We start from the raw sequence: 11,522 nt of genomic DNA on the forward strand, positions 1-11,522 counted from the left end.
GCCCTCCCTCAGTAAGAGTTGGACAGGAAGCATTTTCCATTTGTGGATCAGGAACCACAGGTGCATGCACGGAACCGGGGAACCCAAAATGGAACCTCGGCTAGGGATTTTTGGTTTTGGTCATGGGCATATCCCTGCTATGTGACAACAAAGCCCTTCAGAGTTCTCATGGAGACCAAGTACAAACCATAACCTCACTGACAGTACTGACAAGCCGATGCAAACTGCTCTGAAACTCCTCTCAACACTTGTAATCAGTGTGTTTCAGGCCTTGACCAGGATCAGTTCTGTGTAGGAACTAAAACAGCTCAAGCTCATTCCAGGCCTCCTAGAATTAATCTCATCGCATCATAGCAAACAAACATTTGAAGGTGACTTTTCTGTGCTCTACCTATAGTCTTCCCCAAGTTAAGCCTTGTTTTCCTTAGCTGTTCCCTCTTGTGTTCCATTTTTCCTGTTTTGGTGACCTTCCTCAGTATGTGCTCTAGTTCTTCAGTGTCCTCCTCAAGTAGAGAGTCCAGTGTTCTAGCCATGGCCAGACCAGCAAAGATTAACTACAAATGTGATAAGCATATGTCCTTGTCTTCATTCTAATCACTGATTTTTAAAATAAGGAAGAGAAGAAGCTAAGACTAGATCATGGGATAATGTTCAGGGCTCCAGAGAAGTGGGTATCAATCAGCGATCAGATGTTTTGGATAAGGTGTAAAATTGGTTATAAATCGACCTGGGAGTATTCTGATCTGTGCTCCTGTCACTTGTCCACACTGTTATCCTGAGAGATGATTTTAAATGTCGTGCTAAAATTGAGAAGTACTAAGTCTGTGGTATTTACCTACCAACCCAGTAAAATGGAGTTTGGCCTTGTTTGTCTTAATAAACAACTTCTACCTACCTGTGATCATATTCCTTAAATGTTCGCAATTCTGGTCTAGAATGCTTATGTTAGATTTTTGGATTCGGGGCAAAATATTTTCCTTAAGAATGATTATGCTGTATTTGTGTTGTTCATCCCAAACGAAAGTTTCCCTTCTTTTGGAGGCAGGCCACATATAATTTGTGCCTGTGTGATACTGATCAATTGGATTTTTTGCACTCTGATTTGGTATAAAGTAAGTAAAGGACCTTGATGCTAGAGTTTAGTAACCTTTACAGAGAGGAGTCAGTAGACTATATGGCAGAAGTAAAAGTGGGTGGGAGTCAGACCTTGTCCAGGTCAGATCTCTCCTGTGGCTGAACGTATGTCCTGCCTCCTGGACATTTCTACCTGAATTTCCTGTGATTATCTGCACGTGCACTCTACCAGCTCTACCAGACCTGACTCCTCCTGTATTCTTTTTATTATTATTATTGGGGAATTGGGGGAGGGGAACAGCATTGGGAAAGGGGAACAGACAAGTTGCAGTCCTTTTGTTCTCCAGTCTAGTTGTGGAGGACATTGCTTCACTGGCCCATGTTGGTATTATCATTGCGCTCTTCCCAGATGAGGCAGATTGGTCGCCGGCCCCTGGACGGCAGCTCTTGGCAGCTCACGCTGGCTGCCGGCCACCAGCCACTCACGGTAGCTTTATGGCAGCCCACTGCAGCTTCACTGCAGCCTACGCTGTCGCTGGCAACTCAAGGCAGCCCAGCTCCAGGTTGAGCTGTTGTTCAGCATCTTAGCTGTAGAGGGCACAACGTCACTGGCACTAATGTGGGATCCGAACCAGGGCCCTGCTGCTCAGAGCTGGTGTCCCTAGCCAGCTCTTAACCAATGCACCACTTGGCCGGCTCCTCCTGTATTCTTTTTCATGGTTAATAATAGCAACATCTACTCACTACCTTAGATAGAAATGTGAAAGTTATCTAGATCATTGCTCTCCCTAACTCTTATACCCAATTACCTAGTCCCTAAGTCCACTCCTAGAGAGGCAGAACAGCGTAGTGGAAAACAGACAGGCCTGTGTCTAAATACCAAGCTGCCATTTCGGCCTGTGCCTAGCACACTAAGACACCTGGTGTTCCTTTGCTGTCTCTTTGCTTCCATTATTGCCGAGTCTAACTCTCCCCTAGCCAGAGTGATCTTCAAATAAATCTGACTGTCCCTCTCCTACTAAGTTTTTTGGTGACTCCTTGTTTTTAGAATTAAATTTCAACATGCTTCCTCAAGGCTTTTCATGATCCGGCCCCTTCTGCCTACCCGTCCAGCTTCATCTCATTCTTCCACATGTGCTTGACACTCCAGCTGCACTGAACTCTTTGAGATGGGCCAGTTTCGTGGCATGCCTCTGCCTGCTGTGCCCCTCCTCTCCTTTCCAAATGGCACGCTCTCAAATGTCAGTCTCCCTACTCTCACATCACCCACCTGTGGACATATACACAAAAACCCTTTACGAAATCGTTCCTGCTTTTTGTCTCCACTCTGCTTTCTCCATGGCTGTACAGTGTCCATTTATGATGTGTTCTGATTCTGAGATGCACAGAGTGAATGCAAAGAAAACCCACGTTATACGTTTAAAGATTCAAAATAACCAACATTTAAATAGCACCTGGTGGAGTAAGAGTTTCAAGTATTAATTGAGAGTAAGGGCTACACTGACAAGACAACCCTAATAAGAAGTGGCAGCGTAAAGTCTGCCCCATGATCTTTATAGGAAGGACCCCACGCACATAAGGACAGGTAGCACTTAAACCGTGTACCATGTATACCTGGAACCATCTGTAACGAAATGGATTCATAGAAGACACATTCATCGGAAAAAAAATAAAGCAAGATCAGGCATTTGACCACCTAGGAAGCAAGAGGGACTTTTCTGTTCTGTTTAGTCTGTCTAGCAGTGTAAAGGGGCCATGACTGCAAAAATTCTCTGTGCTAGTCAGTGAAGGTTTGACAGGAAATTAGTAAGAAGAAGAAATCCCTCTTTTAAGTGAATGAGTCTCACTTGGAACTACCACACTTCTTTTTTGTTTTAGCTTCACACTAAAAATATAGTGCTAACTAGCTTTTTTAATCAACATTTGTGTGTGTGTGTGTGTATATATATATATATATATATATATATATATATATATATCCTTTAGTTTGAATTGTTAATTCATTCAACAAATATTTATTGATTTACTGTGTGCCCACTATGGTGCCAGGCACATTCTAAGGATACAGTGGTGAGCAAAACACCATCGCCGTGTCCCTGTCCTCAGACTACATTCTAGCTGACGTGAGAGTAAGCAAACCTGTGCTACATTGGCAGCTGGAATTAAATGCTGTGAAGAAAAATGAAGCCATGGAAGGAGAGGGAGTGCGATGGAAAGTGCTAGTTTAGATAGGGTGGTCAGGAACGGCCTCTCTAAAGACAAAACATTTGGGGAAAGATCAGAATGAGAAAAGGGAGCAAGCCATGCATCCCACTTGCTTTTCCTCTGTTGGGCTTTATGGTTATGGCCTTACCTGTATATTGACAAGTGTTATTAAAAATTCCTTTGCACATTGTATTCATTCTTAAAATTAACAACTCGAGAGAAATTCCTTGCTAGTTGCAGTATATAGTGAGTTCCCCATGCAACTGATTTGTTTTTAGCCCACAGACACTGCAAATTATATATCTGATAGAGTTTCCCTTTTCTCTCATATTGGCTGCTAGAAAACTCAGAGAGAAATTTATGGCCCATCCACAGTAGTCATGGTAATCATGAAGGTCATTATGGTGTATATTATTATTTTGGGGGGTCTCCCTCAAGCCTTGCTTTTCTTTGTTTCTACCATGAATTGTATGCTATCTTGTTGTATTTTATGTATCCATGTGAACTAATCAAAATCCTTTTTGGAACAAGGTACAGTGGTGGTGAGTTATAAGCATGTACGAGTATGTTTATAAAAATAGAAAACACACATATCATGTGGCTATCACAGAAAATTAATTAAAATACTTGTACTGTAGGTTAGTGGTTATCAACTAGGGGCAGTTTTGTCCCCCAGGGGACATTTGACAGTTTCTGATTATCACAGTTGGGGAATGCTACTGGCATCCTGATTGAACAGGATGGCCTCCACAACAGAGAATTATCTAACCCAAAATGTCAGTAGTCCTAAGGTTAGGAAACCCTACTATGGATGGGACCATTCAATTCATAATGTCGTACATTCCAAGGCAATGGAAGCATGTGTTTCCATGTAGCTTATTCCAACATACACTGTTTCTTCAGACTGAGAAAGCTGGGTGTCCTTTACTAAATCTGTCATCAGTCAATCTGATATTCCAGTCACCAATTGAATATTTCAGTCATCAGTATTCCTGAAAGCAGTATTTTTGCCTTTGGAAATCTGTATTATCATGCCCACAAATTTACAACTTCAGGTCAACAAAATGGGAGAAAGGGTGCTTTTCCTTTGAGTTCCAGTATCTTGAATGTTTGAGTAAGCAACACTGTTAAAATAAAACTGTTCTTTTCATCCTCCATTCTCGTTGCAGGCTTTCATAGAGACCATGTTTGCCAGTAAAGCCCCCGTGGAAGAAAGTTTTCTTTATGCTAAGGTGAGCCTTAAATACCTGGAAAGCTCTTGTTGGAGGCAAGTGTAAAGTCATTTCATTGATTGCGATGGCATCCAGTTGGCATCCATGGAAGTGACCAGGATATGAATGAAGAGGATTTGGTTTTTAAATGTCACTGGTAATTTATTAGATTATTCTAAAATACACAGAGCTACAATAAAATGAAGAAATTCCAGAGTTAGAACAGACGAAGAAGGAAAGGCTTACGCAAATGTGAGATGAGAAGAATAATAATCATTTAAATAAATGTAAAGGAAGAGAAACTGAGGTAGTACTGTAGATAATAGCAGATACCCGCCCACCTCCAGCTCCATCCTAGGACATGGTGAAATTAGTAGAATTCACTATTTGCCTTGAATAATTCCAGAGCATGTAGGTTGGTAGCTATTTGAAAGGTTGGTATTACTCATTTAGAGCTGTTGTTAAAAATGTAAGCCGTATTCTGGTGTTTATCTAAATAAGACTAAACAAACAGTAACTTTACCTGACTATCTCGTTACTCAGACTTGATCATAGGTTTTCTATGTCCTCTTCTGGACTTAACAACTTGAAAATCATAGGGAATTTAGAGAACTCAGAAGAAAAGAACAGATTTAATAATAAGGTTGAATAATAGGATTGAGATGAGAATAAAAGAAGTGGCCTGACATTACAGCATAAAAAGTTTGGTTAGATTACAGTAAAACCTTGGATTGCGAGTAATGTGGTTTGCAAGTGTTCCACAAGATGAGCAAACATTTCTAATATATTTTAATGTGGTAAATGAGCGATGTCTTGCAATACGAGTGGTTTGTTTCTGGAACGAATTATGCTCACAAACCAAGGTATTACTGTATAACGAATAGTTCTCTGGTAATGACTTATGATACATACTTAAATGGAAGTATGGGCTGTTGAAGAGAACCTGGGCTGGGCCACCCCTTTCTTCAGTCATATTTTGGTCAGACTTTGCTTTGTTTTTTAGTTTGAATTTGAATGCCGGGCCCGTGGAGCAGACATCTTAGCCTACCCACCTGTGGTCGCTGGAGGTAATCGGTCAAACACTTTGCACTATGTGAAGAATAATCAACTCATCAAGGTACACAAAATGCTCTTCAGTGCTGCCCTCTCTGGGTCTGGGTGCCTTAGTAGAAAACCCACTCATCTCATGATCCCCTAACCTTCAGCCTTCACAAAATAACTGCCATTTATAAAGTACTTTATGGTTTATAAAATGCTTTTACAGACCTTATCTCATTTGATCCTCAAATTAGTACTGTGAGATAGGGACAATTACTAACATGCCTGTTTAATAGGTAAGGAAAATAAACTTTAAAAAATTAGCCCACTTGCTAGTGCAGAGCCAAGTATTCTACTCTAAAGCCTCTGCTTGTTTTATTTTGTAGCACTCCTCCTCAAAGGCCTTGTAGCTACAGTGGACCAAGCATATGGGAGGGGGCAGATTTTAAAAATACTCTATTAGCTGGGAGAGCACTTATCTTTTATAGCTCTCTCCCCCAGAGAATTGTCTATTCCTTTATTAAGTCCATCTTTTATTATCTATTTTAATATTCAGTAAATTCAAAAGAATAAATATAGCAAACATGTAACATGTAAATGATATAGCATAATTTTTTTTAATGAACATCCACGAACCAGCCACTCAACTCAAGAGCTAGAACGTTACCTTGTATTGTATTATATACCTTGTAGCACCTTGTATCTATCTATTTGTGTATCCTTATGCTCTGCCACCCGGCTGCCTCCCTCCCACAGGTAACTAACTGCATTCTAAATTTTTTTGTTTGTCATTCCCTTGATTGTTTTTTAAATACTTGTATCACATATACATGATTCCCCAAACAACATTCTTTTTTTTTAATTCATAACTATAAGATAATACCAGTTGTTTTCTAACAGGAAATTTATTCTATCGTTTTGCCAGAAACAAAAAAAACCACATCTATTGATCAAAGTTGCCATTACTACATATAAACTTATTTAACCCTTATTCTACTATGTGCAAAGTTCTGTGCTTATTTAGATATGAATAAGATGCCCTATCTCCAAGGGCATAAATAGATAATTACATTATAACATGACAAGTAGTAAGACTGAGATATACCCAAAGTTTTCTTTTTTCCACACATATATTTTGATGAGGCGCAGAAGGGGAAGTGATATTCTAAAGTTAAATGCTTATAGGTAATTGTATTTGAATAAGGCCCTAGATACCAGCTTATATAGGCTTTTGTTAATAGTGATAATGGTAACATTTATAATGTGCTGATGTTTACACCTAGTAAATTCAAATCCAAGCAGTCTGGTTCCAGAGCCTATGCACCTAACCACTATGCAATGGCATCATTCTTGAGCCACTGTAAATTCAATTGAAAATTTTAGATGCTATTTCTTGTGAGGAGGAACCAGAGAAGATTAGTCTCCTTTAAATTAGAAGGGAAAAAAATACACACACACACACACACACACACACACACACACACACACACATACATATCTATGTATAAATAAAATGAATGGCACAAATGGTTTAAAAGAAACAACTGACAATCATGAGGTCACCTACTTTGCCCTATCTTGCTTTTGTTCCAGGATGGGGAAATGGTGCTGTTAGATGGAGGTTGTGAGTCTTCTTGCTATGTGAGTGACATCACCCGTACGTGGCCTGTCAATGGCAGGTAAGGCTTATACAAATCTCACTACTTCTTAGGAAGATAGATATATTTAGAATAAATGACTAAAGAAATATCCAGGTCCCCTCTAGCTCAGGTTAACTGCCTTTGCAAAGGTCCTGATTATTTTCTAAGACTATTTTGTTTATTATATCACAGGATCAGTCACCTAGAAACACTTAGTTAACACACACACACACACACACACAAACACACACACACATACACATACACACATACACACTTAAAAAAATAAATTTGAAGTTTTTATTTTCTGATTACAAAAGTAATATTTAGGTTATGGTAGAATAGTTTGGCTGGATTAACCCTCCACATATAATAATAATCACATCTGGACAAAATATTAAAAACAAGTATTTGAAGGAATCAAAGAGCTTTCAAAAACTGGCAGACACTGCATAAAAAGTCTCCTTGACAGAAGAACTGTAATGGGTAAGATGAGTGGTTGGGGCTTTTGCCTGAAGGCATTCCCCAGTCCACACAGCTTGGGCAGCAGAAAACTACAGCTTTTTTGGTTTGAGGTATCAGAGGACACACTTAGGTGCTGGCAGAACAGCCAGAAAGATGAGGGAAAATCCTGGAAGAGTAGTTGCTGCAGAGAGGGTGAGCCCCAAAATCTGCATATAAAATAGTCCCAAATCCTTGTCTGATCACTAAATTATGTGTTTGGGGGAAACCCCCTTAAGGCTCAGAAAAATACCAGCAACTAGAAGTTGAAAAGACTGAGCAGGGGTTTTAGTTGCTTCTCAGTGAGAGCAGTTTGCAGTTTGAATCCAGCCAAGTTAACAAAAGCATGCTTCAAAAGAACTTAATAGCATTCTAGAATCTCTACATTGTGTCATTCATAATTTCCAATATTCAGTTTTTAAAATATCAGTAGACATGAGAAGAATCAGGAAAATGTGACCCATGATAAAGAAAACATAGTCAATAAAAACAGATGCTAAAGGACCCTAATGTTCCAATTAGCAGACAAGGACGTTAAGGCAGCCACAGTAGATGTGCTCAAGGAGGTGAAGCTATCAGCATAATGAGTGAACAAAGGAGAATCTTAGTAAGGAATAAAAAACTACAAAAAGAATCAGGAATTCTGGGAAGATGGCAGCAAGCAAAAATTGTTTTTTAATTTGTCTAATTTAATTTGTCTAAATAGTCTAATAAACATAGAGCAGCTAGTTAGCAAAAGCAAATAGCTTTTGATAGGGTGCCCTAAAACCTCAAAATACAGTTAGGGACGCACGGCACTGTTAGCTGGGTGGTAACAGTATCTGTGGAAGGAAGAAGGAGGAAGCAGCAATGGTGGGGAGACCTGAGAACAGGAGAACCCCAAAGTAACCAACAGTTATTCACTGGGATGGGTGATGAGCCAATTTGAGAATAGAAGCTGAAAACGGGAAGCATTTGCCTCTCCAATGACTCAGGAAAATTGGAAGATTCTGGGCTCCCTTTTAGGACTGAAGAGAGACAGCTAGAAATAGAATTAAAACTGAGCAGGTTAGGGACAAGCAAGAGGAAGGAATTAGATGATCCAAATCAAAGTGTGGGAGAGGAACTGAACCAAGCAAGATCAGAAAGCAAGCTGCCATTTTTCCCCACTACACCAAAACAGCAAAGGCGTGCACTTGATGAAGTTAGAAAAATCTTTCTCAATCCTGCCTCATTCTAAAAGTCTAAGTCATTCTCTGGATCCAGCTGCCAATTTGTATGAAATTAGAAAGACAGATGAATATGTTGAACTGCACTAAGGGTATGTGTATTCATCAGCTCCAGCTGCCTTAACAATTTATCACAGACTGGGTGGCCTAAACAACAGAATTTCCTTTCTCACTGTTACGGAGGCTGGGAAGTCCAAGATCAAGGTGCTGGCAAAATATGTTTCATCCTGAGACCTCTTTTCTTGGCTTATAAACAGCCACCATCTCTTTGTGCTCACCTGACCTCTTTTTGGTGTCCACATGTGGAATGAGAGAGAAGAGGGGGTGAGGAAGGAAAAGAGGGAGAGGGAGAGAGAGAGAAAGCAAGCTCTCTGGTGTTTCTTCTGTTAAGGACACTAATCTTATCAGATCAAGGCCCTACCCTTATGACCTCATGTAACCTTAGTTACTTCCTTGGAGGATCCATCTCCAAATACAGCCACACTGAGGATTAGGGCTTCAACATCTGGATTTTGGGGGCAACACAAACATCCCTGCCACAAATGCCATTAGCAAAATCCGGAGTGTAATAAACTCTATGTCAAACACCCTGGATTCTTCAACAGGTAAATTATAAGGAAATGAAAAGGATGGAGGAGGAACCTGTTGACTAAAAGAGACTTAAAGGCATATAAAATTTATTTAAAATAAGCAGGAAAAAAATTGGCTTGGGAAGCATATTTGGGTGATAAAATGTTTTTTAAAAGATAAGGAATGGGGAGTGACTGCTAATGGATACGGGCATTTTGGGGAGAGGGTGATGAAAATGTTCTGCAATTAGACAATGATGATGGTTGCTCAACTTTGTTAATATGCTAAAACCCACGGAACTATATGCTTTTTAAAATGGGTGAATTTTATGACACACAAATTGTATGTCAATAAAAATGATAAATATATACATGCAAATTTTTAAAACCAAAGGAATTGATAGCTGTAAAAGTTAAGATAATGTTATGTACTGTGGGAACTGTAATTGTTTGAGACACATAGAAGAGGCTCCTGTGAGAGTTGGCCAAGTTCAATTTTTTTTCTGGCCGGTGTTCACCTTATAATAATTTCTTAAGGTAAATATGTTAAGTTTGTTGGGCTTTCCATACCTGTGTTTTGTTTTACATTTAAAGTTAGATTTAAAAAATGGAAATCCTAAAGCTGAAAAGTACAATAACTGAAATGGAAAATTCACTAGATGCATTTAACACCAGATTGGAGGTAGCAGAAGTTAGTACTTTAAGAGTGATAGGAATTATCCAGTATGAAGAACGGAAATAATATTTTAGAAAAATGAACAAAACCTCAGAGACCTTTGAGATGTTTTCTTCTTTTTTTTTTTTTCAGTTTTATTGGGGAACAGCCATGGTCATTGGTTACACATTGCTTTCACGCGACAATGGCATAGTTGACTCTTTTAGGGAGGGCACAGCTCACAGTAGCCCATGTGGAGCTCGAACCAGCAACCTTGGTGTTATCAATACCACACTCTAACCAACTGAGCTAACTGGTCACCCCTCTGAAACATTTTCAAGCAGCCTAACATATATCTAATTGGAGCCCCAGAAGTTGATTGTATTGACATTTGTAGAGCATCACACCCACCAACTACAAAATTCACATTCTTTTCAAATACACATGGAACATTCACTAAGATAGGCCATTTACTGGGCTGTAAAACAAGTCTCAATTTCAAAAGACTGAAGTGTTAACAGAGGATGTTCTCTGACTACAATGGAATTAAATTAGAATATCATAGCAGTAAGATATATTTTTAAATCTCCAGATATTTGGAAATTAGTGACTACATTCTAAATAACCCATGGGCCAAGAAAGAAACCACAAGGGGAAGGGAAGAAACCACAAAGTATTTCAAATTGAGTGATAATGAAAATACTACATATTAAAATGTGTGGGGTACAGCAAGGTGGAAATGTATAGATTTAAATACTTTTATTAGAAAGGAAGAAAGGTTTAAAAACAATAGTAGCTTCCACCTTAGAAAGCTATTAAAAACATGAACAAATTAAACCCAGAGTCAGTATATGGAAGGAAATAATGAAGACTAAAATATCAGTGAAATAGAACAAAAAGACAAACTAGAGAGAATCAACAAAGCCAAATGGTTATTTCCTAAATAGATTAATCAAATTGATAAACTCCCTAGTATGAGAAAACACAAATTATCGTAATCAGGAATAAAAGGGGGAGATAATAAATCCTATAGATAGATATCAAAAAGATAATATTATGAACAACTATATGTATTCATCATAGTCCGTCACTGAGGAAGTTAATCCACCACACATCCACTAGAATGGCTAAAATTAAAAAGACCAACCATACCAAGTATTGGCAACGATGCAGCACAACCAGAACTCACACACATTGCTCTTGGTAATGGAAAGTGCCATAGTCACTTTGGGGAAAAATTTGGCAGTTTCTTATAAAGTTAAATAAGCAAACACTGATTCTTTGACCTAACAAGTTCACTTCCAGGTATTGAGCTAAGAGAAATGAAAACATATGCCCACAAAAAGACTTGTACAAGAATGTTCCTACTGGGCTGACCGAGTAGCCTGTTGGTTAGGAGTTGGCTTGGGACACCAACTCTG

At 39.0% G+C, this 11,522-nt stretch overlaps 1 protein-coding gene across 2 annotated transcripts in view; it reads left to right on the top strand.

The window, feature by feature from the left end:
- Positions 1-11,522, top strand: part of XPNPEP3 (X-prolyl aminopeptidase 3) — a 47,143-nt gene that overhangs the window by 23,715 nt on the left and 11,906 nt on the right. For both annotated transcript variants that reach the window (XM_019660545.1, XM_019660546.1), the window contains exons 5-7: positions 4,449-4,511; positions 5,494-5,607; positions 7,122-7,207. In XM_019660545.1, the coding sequence (XP_019516090.1) occupies positions 4,449-4,511; positions 5,494-5,607; positions 7,122-7,207 (263 nt within the window). The remainder of the gene's footprint in view (positions 1-4,448; positions 4,512-5,493; positions 5,608-7,121; positions 7,208-11,522) is intronic.

Source organism: Hipposideros armiger, unplaced genomic scaffold (assembly GCF_001890085.2).
Source record: "Hipposideros armiger isolate ML-2016 unplaced genomic scaffold, ASM189008v1 scaffold_321, whole genome shotgun sequence".
Taxonomy (NCBI): domain Eukaryota; kingdom Metazoa; phylum Chordata; class Mammalia; order Chiroptera; family Hipposideridae; genus Hipposideros; species Hipposideros armiger.